General features: G+C 40.0%; 1 protein-coding gene and 1 pseudogene across 4 annotated transcripts in view; one reads left to right on the forward strand and one right to left on the reverse strand.

The window, feature by feature from the left end:
- CD38 (CD38 molecule) overlaps positions 1-16,318 on the reverse strand; it is an 82,309-nt gene that overhangs the window by 21,657 nt on the left and 44,334 nt on the right. For 3 of the 4 annotated variants that reach the window (XM_023206946.1, XM_023206944.3, XM_023206947.1), the window contains exon 2: positions 1,650-1,779. Coding sequence is in view for 2 of the 4 variants with exons in the window: in XM_023206944.3 (XP_023062712.1) it covers positions 1,650-1,779 (130 nt within the window). In the remaining 2 variants the exon portion in view is untranslated. Of the gene's footprint in view, positions 1-1,649; positions 1,780-7,881; positions 7,966-16,318 lie in introns of those variants that run through there. The other variant, XM_023206945.1, reaches the window with a different exon arrangement.
- Positions 14,030-14,724, forward strand: LOC111539167 (annotated as a pseudogene).

The raw sequence follows: 16,318 nt of genomic DNA on the forward strand, positions 1-16,318 counted from the left end.
GCCACAGTCACGTTGCCACACCCAGTCCAGACTTCCCAGGCTCCTTAGCACTATCAGGGGAAAACCACCTATTAAAGCCTCAGTAAGGGCGGATGCCGCTCCCCCACCCAGCTCCGTCATCCCAGATCAACTTCAGACTGCTGTGCAGGCAGCAAGAATTTCAAGCCAGTGGTTCTTAGCTTGCTGGGCTCTGTGGGAGTGAGACCCGCTGAGCGAGATCACTTGGATCCCTGGCTTCAGCCCCCTTTCCAGGGGAGTAAACAGTTCTGTCTCACTGGGATTCCAGGCACCACTGGGGTTCCAGGCACCACTGGGGTATGAAAAACACTCCTGCATCTAGCTTGGTGTCTGCCCAAACAGCAGCTCAGTTTTGTGCTTGAAATCCAGGGCCCTGGTGGTGTAGATACATGAGGAAACCTCCTGATCTCAGATGGAAATGCAGAAATCACCCACCTTCTGCATCGGTCTCACTGGGAGCTGCAGACTGGGGCTGTTCCTATTCAGCCATCTTGGCTCCTCCCCCTATTCATTCTTAATGGAAGTCAGTGAAGGATACTGGTTTAAAGCATGGGACCTAAAACCGCAGTCCTCATTGAAACCTAGCATCATCATCACTTATCACGTGTTTCACCTTGAGCAACCAAAACATCACTAAGCCCCACTTTCTACACCTGTAAAATGGTAATGATAATGACTGAAATAAACTAATGCAGTGCTAGGGAAATTAACTGAGATAAATGCAAGTAAATTGCTTAGCATACTATCCATCACATAGTCACTTATTTGACAAATGTCAGCCTGGGTTATTATTTGCCAAACACCTTCTCTGCATAGGGCATCGTGCCTGGTGAATGGAGAATTTTCACAATGACTCCAGCTCACTAACAATGGAATGAGAGGCTGAAATTTCTGGGTGGTTTTAAGGACTTCACAAAGAAAATTTTAGGCATGCGGAATTTTGCCTTAAACATCGACTATAGAAAAGGTGCACTCTGATAGACTTTTTCCAATATAACCAATGTATTAGAATCCAGGCCTCTGTGGCTCCAAGTCTCATACCACTTACATTTAAACTGGTCACTTTCAAGCCTGCCAAACTTGGGCAACACTGTTCACCTAAACACACCAAGCCTCAGTTTTCTCACTGATGAAATGGGGATGCTGACACCTGACCTGCCCATTCCACAGAATGGCTATGAAGGTCTAAGAAGATAAAGATTAGGAGAGTCTTTTGTAAGCAAGAAAAAGAAAAAAAAAAAAACCTCTGTAATTTGTGTAATTTGGCATTGTTATTATTACTACTACTACTATCATAGGTCAGGGGAAAGTTTTGTTATTATATAGGTTGTGTTAATTTGTTTGTTTGAGTTGGGTTTGGTGTTAGGTTTTTTCTGCCTAGTTTTTGGCCAAAGCCCCTTTCCTATTTCTGTATCCCCATTTCTCTCTCTTATCTCCCTTCTCCATATGTCCTAAATCTTGATTATATCATGGCCCCTCAATGGCCTGCAAATTCCATTCCTACCAACCATACTCACACTGTAATATATGGATTTTCCCTCTTCCTTCATTCTAATCAAAATGTGGACCTATGAATTTTTACCACTGGCTTTTATCCTCAGTTTTAAAATCAATGGCATACCCTCAATTACCTTGTTGCAAGGTACGGTCTGAGTTCCCAACTTCAGTAGTGGCTGATAGTCTTCTTCTGTAATGTTGCAAGGATATTTTGAAATAAATGCACCCTTGAATGCATCCCATACACTTTGGCAGTCTACATGTCTGTGAGAGAAAACACAGAAAATAAAACATAAATTATTCTATTTAAAAAATATTTTTGGAGCATAATTATTTTTTAGAATCTCATTTAGGAAGCATCTATCATATGCCAGGTAGTCCATACATATCATCTCGTCTCACATGTGGTCTACCAGGGGTACAAAGAGAAGGTGATACCATTCCTTCTGACACTATTCCAAACAACAGAAAAACAGGGACTCCTCCGGAAGTCATTTTATGAGGCCAGTATCATCCTGATACTGAAACCTGGCAGACACACAACAAAAAAAGAAAATTTCAGTCCAATATCCCTGATGAACATTGATGCAAAAATCCTCACTAAAATACTGACAAACTGAATCCAGCAGCACATCAAAAAGCTTATCTACCATGATCAAGTTGGCTTCATCTCTGGGATGCAAGGCTGGTTCAACATACACGAATCAATAAACATAATCCATCACATAAACAGAACCAATGACAAAAACCACATGATTATCTCAACAGATGCAGAAAAGTCCTTCAATAAAATTCAACATCCCTTCAGGCTAAAAACTCTCCATAAACTAGGTATCGATGGAATATATCTCAAAATAATAAGAGCTATTTCTGACAAACCCATAGCCCATATCATACTAAATGGGCAAAAGCTAGAAGCATTCCCATCGAAAAGTGGCATAAGACAAGGATGCCCTCTCTCACCACTCCTATTCAACATAATATTGAAGTTCTGGCCAGAGCAATCAGACAAAAGAAATAAATAAAGGGTACTCATATAGGAAGAGGGAACGTCAAATTGTCTCTGTCTGCAGACAACATGAGCGTATATTTAGGAAACCCCATCATCTCAGCACAAAACCTCCTTAAGCTGAGAAGCAACTTCAGCAAAGTGTCAGGATATAAAATCAGTGTGCAAAAATCACAAGCATTCCTATACACCAATAATAGACAAGCAGAGAGCCAAATTATGAGTGAACACCCATTCAGAATTGCTACAAAGAGAATAAAATACCTAGGAATACAACTTATAAGAGACATAAAGGACCTCTTCAAGGAGAACTACAAACCTCTTAAGGAAATAAGAAAGGAAACAAACAAATAGAAAAAAAAATCCATGCTCATGGATAGAAAGAATAAATATCTTGAAAATGGCCATACTGCCCAAAGTAATTTATAGATTCAATGCCATTCCCATCAAGCTACCATTGACTTTCTTCATAGAATTAGAAAAAAACTACTTTAAATTTCCTATGGAACCAAAAAAGAATCTATATAGCCAAGACAATCCTAAGCAAAAAGAACAAAGCTGGAGGCATCACATTACCTGACTACAAAGTATATTATAAGACTACGGTAACCAAAACAGCATGGTACCAGTACCAAAACAGATATATAGACCAATGGAACAGAACGGAGACCTTGGCCAGGCACAGTGGCTCATGCTTGTAATCCCAGCACTTTCGGAGGCTGAGGCAGGCGGATCACAGGTAAGGAGTTCAAGACCAGCCTGACCAACATGGCAAAAACCCATCTCTACTAAAAATACAAAAATTAGCCAGGCGTGGTGGTGCATGCCAGTAATCCCAGCTACTCAGGAAGCTGAGGCAGGAGAATTGCTTGAACCAGGGAGGCGGAGGTTGCAGTGAGCCAAGATCGTGCCACCACACTCCAGCCAGAGTGACACAGCAAGATCTCGTCTCAGAGCAAAAAAAAAAAAAAAAAACAGAACAGAGACCTCAGAAATAATACCATACATCTATAACCATCTGATCGTCAGTGAACCTGACAAAAACAAGCAATGGAGAAAGGATTCCCTATTTAATTAATGGTACCAGGAAAACTGGCTAGCCACAAACAAAAAGCAAAAACTGGTCCCCTTCCTTACACCTCATACAAAAATTAACTCAAGATGGATTAAAGACTTAAATGTAAAATCTAAAACCATAAAAGCCCTAGAAGAAAACCTAGGCATACCATTCAGGACATAGGCATGGGCAAAGACTTCATGACTAAAACACCAAAAGCAATTGCAACAAAAGCCAAAATTGACAAATGGGATGTAATTAAACTAAAGAGCTTCTGCACAACAAAAGAAACTATCATCAGAGTGAACAAACAACCTACAGAATGGGAGAGAAATTTTGCAATCTATCCATCTGACAAAGGTCTAATATCCAGAATCTACAAGGAACTTAAACAAATTAACAAGAAAAAAACAACCCCATCAAAAAGTGGGCGAAGGCTGTTAACAGATGCTTCCCAAAAGAAGACATTTATGCAGCCAACAAACATATGAAAAAAACCTTATCATCACTGGTCGTTAGAGAAATGCAAACCAAAACCACAATGGATACCATCTCATGCCAGTTACAATGACAATCATTAAAAAGTCAGGAAACAACAGATGCTGACGAGGCTGTGGAGAAATAGGAATGCTTTTACACTCTTGGTGGGAGTGTGAATTAGTTCAACCACTGTGGAAGACAATGTGGTGATTCCTCGAGGATCTAGAACCAGAAACACCATTTGACCCAGCAATCCCATTACTGGGTATATACCCAAAGGAGTATAAATCATTCTACTATAAAGACACAACCACACATATGTTTATTGGAGCACTATTTACAAGACTTAGAGCCAACCCAAATGCCCATAAATGATAGACTGAATAAAGAAAATGTGGCACATATACACCATGGAATATATAAAAAACAATGAGTTTATGTCCTTTGCAGGGACACGGATGAAACTGGAAGCCATCATTCTCAGCTAAAAAACACAGGAACAGAAAACCAAACACCACATATTCTCATTCATAAGTTGGAGTTGAACAGTGAGAACACATGGACACAGGAAGGGGAACAACACACACTGGGGCCTATTCAGGGGTCGGGGGCAATGGGAAGGAGAGTATTAGGACAAATACCTAATGCATATGGGGCTTAAAACCTAGATGATGGGTTGATAGGTGCAGCAAATCACCATGGCACATGTATACCTATGTAACAAACCTGCACATTCTGCACATGTATCCCACAACTTAAAGTAAACTTTAAAAAAAGATAACATGTAAAAATCAATCAATTTAATATACTGTATTTTGTAGAATAAATGACAAAAACCATATGAGCATCTCAAAAGACACATACAAAAATATTAGACAAAATCCAAGACTCTTCTGATGAAAAAGAAACAGTGAGAAAATTACAAATAAAATGAAATTTCCTCAACCTGATAAAATTCATCTATTAAACTCCACAGCTAACATTATACATAATGGTAAAAGATTGGATGCTCCTCTTAAGATCAAGTACAGTCCAAAGATGTCTGATTTCATTCCTTATATTCAACATTGTATTGGAGTTCTAGCCAAGGAATTTAGGTGAGAAAAAGAAACTAAACTCATCCAGATTAGAAAGGAAGAAGTAAACCTATACCCTTAATGGATGACATGATACTGTATATAGAAAATTCTAAGAAATCCACAAAAAGGAAACTGTTAGAACGAATGAACATGTTCAGCAAAGTTTCAGGTTACAAAATCAGTATACAAAAATCAATTGCAGGCCGGGCGCGGTGGCTCAAGCCTGTCATCCCAGCACTTTGGGAGGCCGAGACGGGCGGATCACGAGGTCAGGAGATCGAGACCATCCTGGCTAACACGGTGAAACCCCGTCTCTACTAAAAAATGCAAAAAAAAACTAGCCGGGCGTGGTGGTGGGCGCCTGTAGTCCCAGCTGCTCGGGAGGCTGAGGCAGGAGAATGGCGTAAACCCGGGAGGCGGAGCTTGCAGTGAGCTGAGATCCGGCCACAGCACTCCAGCCTCCATGACAGAGCGAGACTCCATCTCAAAAAAAAACAAAACAAAAACAAAAACAAAAAAATCAATTGCATTTCTATATACTATCAATGAAAAACATAAAATTGAAATTTATTTTTTTTTGTTTTATATATCTTTTTTTTATTTTTTTTATTTTTTTTATTTTTATTTTTTTATGTCTTTTTTTTTATTATACTTTAAGTTCTAGGGTACATGTGCATAACGTGCAGGTTACATATGTATACATGTGCCATGTTGGTGTGCTGCACCCATCAACTCGTCAGCACCCATCAATTCATCATTTATATCAGGTATAACTCCCCAATGCAATCCCTCCCCCCTCCCCCCATAAAATTGAAATTTAAAAAATTCCATTCATAATAGCAGCAAAACAACTAATATTCTTAGGAGTAAATACAACAAAGAATTACAGGACGGGAATGCTGAAAAATCCAGAACACTGTTAAAAAGTAAAGAAGACCTGAAAGAATGGAAAAACATTCTACATTCATGGATCAGAAGACTTAAGACTTAGTATTTTTTTGTTTGTTTTTTGGTTTTTGTTTTTGAGACGGAATCTCACCCTGTTGCCCAGGCTGGAGTGCAATGGCGCAATCTTGGCTCACTGCAACCTCCGCCTCCTGGGTTCAAAGGATTCTCCTGCCTCAGCCTCCTGAGTAGCTGGGATTATAGGCACACACCACCATGCCCAGTTTTTTATTTTTTATTTTTTAGTAGAAACGGGGTTTTACCATGTTAGCCAGGCTGGTCTCGAGCTCCTAACCTCGTGATCCACCCACCTCAGCCCCACTAAAGTGCTGGGATTACAGGCGTGAGCCACTGTGCCCGGCCAGAAGACTTAATATTGTTAAGATGACAGTATTCTCTAAGCTGATTTACAGCTTCGATGCAATTGCTATAAAAATCCCAGTTCCCTCTTTTGCAGATAGTGACAGTTTATCCCAAAATTCATATGGAAATGTAAGGAACACAGAAGAGCCAAAAATCCTGAAAAAGAAGACCAAAGTTGAAGAGACACATACTTCCTGATTTCAAAACTTACTACAATGCTACTAATAATCAAGACAATTGGTACTGGCATAATGATGTAATCACAGGACCAGTTCTAACTGCCCCTACTCTGTTGATAATAGTATGTCAAGTTATTTTACAGGCACAAAGCCAAAAAGTTGTAAGTCACGCAGCCCAAGAATGCAGAAAAGAAGATGTCAACCTTGAATAACACCCAGAAGAAAAATTCCTCTCCTGCACCACCACAGAAGCAAATGGTCAAGACATGACTGGAACCTGAGGGCCCAAACATTTTTAAAAGCAAGAAACCTGAGCCCAGGCATGTCCAGTGTTAAGACCCCTTACCAAACCTTACCATAAATGGTCTTGTTTAAAGTCCTTCCAATCGAAACCTGCCCCACCAGTGCTTCTGCATACTAGCTTACCCTCCCTAACCCATAAAACTTGTCCCAGATCCCAGATGGGGAGACAGATTTGAACTTTGCCTCCTAATTCCTTGCAAGTCAACCTCACGATAAAGGTTTTGCTTTTCTCAAAAACCAGTTCCATAATATTGGCTTCTCTATCTGTCAGGCAGAAAGCACATTGTTCAGTAACGACGACAGAAATATAGATCAATGGAATAAAGAGTCCAGAAATAAAGTCTTAGAGTTATCATCAATTAATTTTAGACAAGAGTGCCAAGGCCATTCAATGGAGAAAAAAAAAAATCACTTTTCAACAAATAGTGCAGGGACAACGAGATATCCACATGCAAAAGAATGAATTAGGACCCCTATTTTACGCCACATACACAAATTGTCTCAAAATGAATGAAAGACCTAAGTGTAAGAGGTAAAATTAAAAAATTCTTAGAGGCAAACATAGAATTAAAAAAATTGTCATAACCTTAGATTAGGCAATTATTTCTTAAATATGATACCAAAAGCACAGCAACAAAAGAAAAAATATATACATTACACTTTATCAAAATTAAAATCCTATGTTCTTCAAAGGACACCATCAAGACAGTGAAAATAAAATTCACAGAATGGATTAAAATATTTGCAAATATTATTTGTTTCAGGACTTGCATACAGAATAAAGGGCTCTTATAATTCAATAATAAATGGATAACCCAATTAACAAATAGGCCAATAATTTTATACACTTTTTTATAAGAGATATAAAAATGGCTAATAAACACATATAAAAATGCTCAACATCATTAGTCACTAGGGAAGTAGAAATCAAAACCGAGAGATACCACTTACCCACTCACTAGGATTGGGTTAGGGGTTGAATTATGTCCCATTTGAAATTCACATGATGAAGTCCTCAGTCAAGTACCTTAAAATGTGACCGTTTAAAAATAGAACAGTTGCAGGTGTAATTAATTAATGCAAGGGTGGCATCCAATAATCATGTTTTAATAAGCCCTCCAGGCAATTCTGATGCAAGTTTAGGTTTAAGAATCATTGGGTTATACACGAAAATGTGAAGAGTTCAACAGTGGTTTCTTTCCAATATCTGAGCACCATATTTCTACTTTATCCATACTTGCCTTTGAAAGCCCTGCCAGGAAACCATTATTAACCTGGTTTTCTCCGTATATTATATATTTAAGGAAAAAAAAGCTTATTGCATTTTGTATTTCAATGTCAATCAAAATTTATGGGGCACCATTGTGGATAGTTTAGAGAAAAGAGATTTGGCATTGATTTTGCTTTAGGGGATCTTGTTTTGATTCCATTAATTAATGCAGTGGCCTTCTCGGGAACTTCCTGTTCCCATACTCCAACTCCCTCATAAAACTCTTCTACGTCTTTCCTTAGCAGCATCTTTGCAGACAAAGATGGAAGAATAAGATAATTTTCCGCTATAAAAGATCTGGCTGGAAAGAGAAATTCATATGCACTGAGCACCTACATGTACCAGATGCTTTCAAAAGTGTGTTCATATATAATCACCAAAACTTGTATTGAGTCCCACAGAGAATTAAAAAACCTCCAAAATTATTTTTATTCTTCATGGGTATATATACCCTACTTCAAGAAACATTACCTCAGCATTCAAGAAAAGTCCAGTTACAAATTTAACAGAATTCCTTGTTTAGATGGAGCAGAGCTATAGAGCATTAGAGTTGAAACAGACCTCGGAAGAGTTTGTAACTTAACTCTTTGCCCTTTCTACATCTTATGAATCCGAGCTTTCAGTGTGCCCTACAAATAAGAGAAAATGAGGAGAAGCAATAAGAAATCCGGGGGCAGGTTTTATGAAGCTATCTCTTTTATCCTTAAAGCCAAACACCTCACCTTGGTTGTGCAAGTCAATTTTTTTGTTGTTGGTTTAGATGTATATGTTGAAATAAAAAGGGATTGGGACTGCAGTAGACAGGGATGGGGGCAGATCTTTTCGACTAAAGCAGCAGCAGAGAAGGACTGAGTCATTTCTGGAAGTTCAATAATATTTTTCTTCAAAGATTCTTCTGTTCCAAAATTGGAAGCCTTCATCAGGAGAGGTCTAGGAGTGCCTGCAGTTGGGATGGGGAGACAGTGTCGTGGCAATTGTTAGCTCAGCAGCCATTCCTGAGAGCTCATTCTGTGCCTGTAATTCACTCCTTCCTAAACCAGAAGTGCTGTTGAAAGTCAGAGGTTCTCAGCCCTGGCCACACTTCAAGTTCACCTGAAGAGCTTTGGAAAAGATGCAGTGCCCACCAAGTCAGAATGGGGAAAGTGGAAGACCCCAGAACTAAGAATTTCTAAAAAGGTCTCCCAGATGATTCTAATGGTCAACTAGGGGTGATGGCAAGTAACCTAATGAAACCCTTTCATTTCGCAAATGAGGAAAAGGAAGTTTACAGGAAATGTGACTAGCCCGAGGTCACACAGCTGTTAAATGTTAGACAACCAGTTATTCAACTGAGTTTTCCCCAGCACTTAGGCAGAACCAGAACCCCCAAGTGTCTCCTGATTCCCTCCACCACCTCCCTCCGCTGCTACTGCCTTACTTTACTTCCATTTCTTACAACCAGTTAGCCAACAATCAGCAATGACTAATCATTGTAGCAATTATAACAACCACAACAATTAACATTTACCAAGTGCTTTCTTCACATAGCCATCTGGCTAAGCGTCTTACAGGCATCTCATTGGGTCCTCATTCACACAAACCTATTATCTCCAGTTTACCTATAAACTCAGAAGACCAAATAACTTGCCCAACACTCCACAACTAGAATATCCCAGCCAGAATTTGCATCTTGTACTGTCCAAGTCCAGACCACATACCCTTAGACACTTCATCAGACAGCCTCCCAAGAGGCCATCCCAAACATTGCTTCCAAGAACAGAGAGGAGCCCTCTACAATATTTTTAGAGAAAGAAAAGCTTTTTTAAATAGCTATTTTTCCAGAACCACCTGACTCAGCAACCATGATGGAACCAAACAGTTACCTGAGAGCCCAGACAAGGCTAATGCAATCAAGCAAACAAATCTGAAAGTAATTCATAACATCATTTTGAACTGTTCAACTATAATTCCTTCATCCTAGTACCTTAAAACCAGGGCATCTTCAATGATTTTCTGTCCAAAAAAAAAAAAAAAACTTGGAGAGATCACCCCACACTGATCAATCCATGTTTTAAGAATAGCTATACCCGGACAGTAGTATAGAGTTGTTTTGTGACCTTCTATTCTCCTTCTTACATTCTCAATTTTTCTGTGATAAGCATATATTACAATAGGGATCATGAAAAAACTTTGATTTTCTTGTTAAATTGCCTGGACAACTATACCAAATGTTGAAGAATCTTGGAGGGTCTTAGGAAATGGGAACATCTCAGGTCCAAGCACCCTTGGTGGTCACCTGTTATTTCTGTGCCTCTCCCAGCTTTCTCGGCCACGTTGTATCCTTTCTCATCCCTCATCCAGATAAAGACCACACTGTGTAACCAGGTAAGACAATGTTGGTGCCCCAGATGCATGTGCTGAAGTCTAATGATGAGAAACGTGGAGTGGAGTGGGAGGCTAGGACTACAGACCTCTTCCAATAGAGCTTTCTCCCCAAACACTTCCTTGCATCCTTAAGCAAAATTGGATACCAAATCACACAAGAATCACAGAACATACCCAGAATCACAGTACGAATCATGTCAGGGAGACAGGTAATAAAGAGGCTTAAACAAAGCAAGGAGAGAATGAGAGAATGGCACGACCTGCAAAGCCCCGCTGGTCCTGCCTTCCTTCCTGCATGGGACACATGCTTTCAGGCCCAGAAGAATGAATACGGCCACTAAGTGAGGTTTCATGGGGTTCCTCACACAGTCAAAGGCATCTAAGGGATGAAGTCTCCAATTTATTTCAGAGAGAATTGTACAGTTTACGTGATCTTCCAGGGAATCATGCCTCATGGATTCTGAATTTAGTTTTCAGAAATAATCCTTTAATCAAGGACACCCTGCTAAGGGTATTCTAGAGATGGATAGATGGATCTCTTTGTTTTAGCAAATATTTTCAGTCTATCTGCCTAGACAGACTGAAATAGAATAATATAGAAATAGAATAGAAAAGGAGATTAGGCCAGCTCACCTGCCTTCCTCTGCTTCCCTCGAGTTCTCTCTCTCTCCTCAAATTGAGTAAAGTGATCCCAGTCTAGCTGCTTTAGCTCCTTCCTTCTGGGACCTCACATGCATGGGTTGTATTGTATGTGGAGATGTTGGTAATGACAAAGCAGTGCAGCCCCCCGACACTCAGGAGCTGGCCTGGTCCCCACGGCTGGGCGTTAGTGTTCTCCACCTGAGCATAATCAACTCCGTGGGACACTAGCATCAGACAAGGCCACTGTGTACGTGGTCTGTCACCATGATAGACCATCAGGTGAACACAAGCAAAAACGGCATCCAAACCACAAAGTAACAGCCAAACATCCTTTTATCACAGCTGATAGGAGTGACTGCCGCTTCTTTACTTACTACAGCTTCAGCCTTCTCATTCTTGCAGCCCAGTAGAGGAAATTTATTTAAACATCCTACCGCAGACTTACCACCATCCCCCTACTTCCTGGCAGCATCCAGGAAAAGCCAGCCTCCTTGAACCTTTCCCTCAAATCTCCTAAAACAAGCCCAAATCCTCAGTAAGTCCTTTCTAACGTCATCAGATAAAACCTGTCCCACCCTCATGGGTCCCTATGCTGAGTGTCCTCCCTTCTTGCAGACAGCAACAAACCCATCTTTTTCAATTACAGTGTGTTCCTGGTGGTCTTAGGTTGCGGAGGCATTGACAATCACAATCTTGAATGGGATATTTAAGAATCAAAAGGATTATGACAATCAGACTGCCATAATCAGTGTTTATGCTTGGCCAAAGCTCCGTGATCACCTTCTGAACAAGACAACTAACCCACTGATGAAAGTTATCCTGGAAGACTGGAGAAGTCTTCATCTGTTAGCAGTTTTCTGCTCACCTCCTCAAACGGTGACCTGAGGCTCAACACAGCATAGGCTGGGCACAAATGTCAAGACTCAAGGTCAATGCCATGTTCTCCCCTTTCCTACCATTCTGCTCCTGCCAACGGATCCTGGACCTCTCACTCACCCTATCCCCCCGTGCATCATTCCCTCGAGTTCACCTCCTACCGCTTCCTTCTACCTTCTCCGACCTACCCAAGGCGGATTGACTCCAGGTGCTCAGAGGGAGGAGGCAGCACTACCAGGAGAAAGGGAAAGTCATGATCACCAAGGAGCATTCACCACCTGCCACTGTGCCAAGTGCTTCACATTGAAATCTCACACTAGTCCATGGGCGGGGTATCAGCACCACCCCTGTTTTCGAAATAAAGAGACTAAAGCTAGAGAAGTTTATTACCTTGTCCAAGTGGCAGAGCTGCCTTACATGCCAAACTTTGTTCTTTTTGCAAAGCAATGCTGCCTCCCACAGGAAATTTACAATCATGGCCCTACCCACAGAATAGGATTGGTTCTAACAGAAATGAGGATCTGAGACTCCAAGAGTTCTCGTTCCCCTAGATGGTACAAAAGGTTCAAGACCAGAATAGGGCAGAGTTATTCCCCAGTGCTGGGGTAAAGTGAGTCAGGCAAGAGGGCACAGGGCAGGAAGTGGTGAAAACACAGATCTATTTGGCGGTTACATCCAGTTTGTCTGTTGTCAGCCTACTTCAGGTGTCACAGTGCTGTGCTGGCACCTCTCTCTAAACCTGTACCATTCTCACAGAGCAACTATGTTTCCAAATCCCTGTCAATTAAAAAACATCACCTTCATAATGTGTCCCTCTCCAGGAAAACTCTCACACCCTAAATCCTCTTGCCTAAAAGTACTCAGATCTTGCAGGGTAATTACATTCGTCCTTTGAATTTTACAGCTGTCAATTCCCATAGAGCAGGCTGTCTGGGCTCAAAGAAAACAAGCAGGTTAAAAGCTATTAATTTGCAAATTTAAGGCTATCAGAACCTGTGTTTAAGGTAAAGACTGCCACCTTGTGGGAGAAGTGAGTGATTGGTGAGAGTCACTGAGACAATTAGGATTATCTAAGTAGAATCTTAAAATCAGCAAACTCTTCAGGCTGAAGGAAAGCTTAGAAATCATTAATTAGCTTAGAAGTCATCAACCCAGCAAATATTTATTGAGCACATACTAGGTGCTAGAAACACTTATGAGAACTTAGGGTATATCAGTGAACAAAACACAGGTCTCTGTCCTTATAGGAGTTTACATTTTACTGGAACAAAGACTGACAATAAACAACAAACATAATTAATATGTAAGTTATAAAGCATGTTAGAAATTTATAAGTTCTATTGGAAAAAGATAAAATAGACTAGAATGACTGTCAAGAGTGATGGGGGAGGAGGTATCAGTGGTATTAAATAGGGTGGCATTAAATACGGTGGACAGTTGACATTAAATAGGGGGGACATATTTGAGTAAAGAATTGAAGGAAGCGAGGGACTTAGCTCCACAAACATCCCAGGAACATTCTAGGCAGAATAAGCATCACAAGCCATATAAGAAAAAAATTAACAAATTGGACCTTAACTAGATTTTTTTTTAAACTTTGCTTTTTAAGAGTTTTAAAAAGTTTCCATTAAAGAAAATGGAAAGCTAAGTCACAAAATGAAAGAAAATATTTTTAGTACACATCTGAAAAAGGACCTGTTTTCAGAATACATAAGCTTCCTACAAGTCAATAATAACATCAAAAAAACTAATTTTTCTTATCACTTTTAAAGACATGTAATTGCACATATTTATGGGGTGAAGAGTGACATTTCAATACGCGCATGCAATGCATAATGATCGTATTTGGGTAACTGGCATATCCATTATCTCAAAGGTTTATCATTTCTTTGTGCTGGTAATGTACAAAATTTTCTCCTCTCAGTACTTGAAAACATACAATACGCCCCGGTGGAGAAGCTGAGGTCAACATCAGATTTAAAATATTTAAAGTGGATACAAAACTATTTCAGCAATGCAGACAATTAAGTGTGTTGTTGTGGGCGATGGTGCTGTTGGTAAGACATGTCTCCTGATATCCTACACAACAAACAAATTTCCATCGGAATATGTGCCAACTGTTTTTGACAACTATGCAGTCACAGTTATGACTGGTGGAGAACCATATACTCTTGGGCTTTTTGATACTACAGGGCCAGAGGATTATGACAGATTATGACCACTGAGTTATCCACAAACAGATGTTATTTCTAGTCTGTTTTTCAGTGGTCTCTCCATCTTCATTTGAAAATGTGAAAGAAAAGTGGGTGCCTGAGATAGTTACACCACTGTCCAAAGACTCCTTTCTTGCTTGTTGGGACTCAAATTGATCTCAGAGATGACCCCTCTACTACTGAGAAACTTGCCAAGAACAAACAGAAGCCGATCACTCCAGAGACTGCTGAAAAGCTGGCCCGTGACCTGAAGGCTGTCAAGTATGTGGAGTGTTCTGCACTTACACTGAAAGGCCTAAAGAATGTATTTGATGAAGCAATATTGGCTGCCCTGGAGCCTCCAGAACCGAAGAAGAGCCGCAGGTGTGTGCTGCTATGAACATCTCTCCAGAGTCCTTTCTGCACAGCTGGTGTCGGCATCACACTAAAAGCAATGTTTAAATCAAACTAAAGATTAAAAATTAAAATTTGTTTTTGCAATAATGACAAATGCCCTGCACCTACCCACATGCAAGGCCCATAGGTATGATGGCCCCCCTTTCCCCTTCCAGTACTAGTTAATTTTGAGTAATTGTGTGTTGTCAGAAAAGTGATTAGTACTAGTTACTGTTTTGTTGTTTCAAAAAAAAAAAGGTTTTTTTTTTTTTTTGGTTTAAAAGCAAGGCATGCTTGTGGATGACTGTAACAGAGTAATTGGAATTGTTGAACCTGCTCCCTGGTTCCACTCTGGAGACATTTGGGACATTTAGTGTTTTTTTTTTTTTCTCCTCTTTTTTTGGGGGCGAGTGTGTGGGGTTTGTTTTTCAGTCTTGCTTTTAATTCATTAACCAGTGGATAGCCCTTAAGGGGAGGAGGATGGATTGATTCCACATTCCACTTCCTAGATCTAGTTTAGAAAACATGTTCCTCATCTGGTGCTCTTAGGAAGGAGTATAGTAAATGCCTCACTTAATAACATACTCCTTTTTGAAAGTTGCCTTTTCTCTCCACCCGTGAGTAGATCCAGTATTTGATGAAACTCATGAAAGTGGGTGGAGCCTGTCTTGCCCCTCCTCTTTTCTAGGACGCACTATATGGGACTGTGACTTTCAAGGACATTTGTTTGCCATTCACTGTTTTTTGGGGGAAGTTGATTTCTAACTTGTTTCACTGATAAATGAAGAAAAGTATTGCACCTTTGAAATGCACCAAATGAATTGAGTTTGTAATTTAAAAAAAATTTTTCCCTCTCAGTCATTGTCTTATATGCTTTGCAGCTCAGCAGTATATGGTGTTCCTAGAATGCAGCTGAAGACCTGGTATGCAGAGGAAATATGAGGGGTGGTGCTAGAAGACAGATATCTGTGGAATGATTCACATTCTCTCAAGTTAGGAGGCTGGAGGCCTGCTTCATTAAGAAGCTGGGGATAGGGTGGGGGTGGGGAGAACACTTAACAACATGGGGACCAGTCAGGGGAATCCCCTTATTTCTGTTTTGCATATGAGGAACACTAGAGCAGCCAGGTGAGGCTCTCTAGTTTAATAAAAATCATGGAAAGAGTCTTAATGTAGACTCTTAGTAAGTGTTAATATGGATTTTATCAGCTTATTTTGGTTGCAGTTTCCAATTTTTAAAAATGTTGAGGTAATCTTTCCCACCTTCCCAATCCTAATTCTTGTAGATTCATTAGTGTTGAACCAATGCTTTCTCATGTCTCAATTCTTTGTATATGCATTCTTTTCAGATGTATTAAACAAAAACCCTTCACAAGCCAGCCTGAGGGTTGCTATTTTCCCTCCGTCTCTTACTTTTCAGATACTGAGGCGTGAGAACTTGACTCTTGATAACATCAATTTCTAACAAACTTTGAGATAAAATTTTAAAGCTTTATTATTTTTATTTTACTTTCTGGCATTTAATTTGAGATAATATTTGGCCCTCTATATGTTCAGGTTTGTGCTTTCTCCCCTACATTTGACACTTCCCTTAAATACCAAGTAGGTCCATAATAATTCTTAGTGAAGCAGTGTTCAGGAAGCTCAC

This window comes from Piliocolobus tephrosceles, chromosome 3 (assembly GCF_002776525.5).
Source record: "Piliocolobus tephrosceles isolate RC106 chromosome 3, ASM277652v3, whole genome shotgun sequence".
Classification (NCBI taxonomy): domain Eukaryota; kingdom Metazoa; phylum Chordata; class Mammalia; order Primates; family Cercopithecidae; genus Piliocolobus; species Piliocolobus tephrosceles.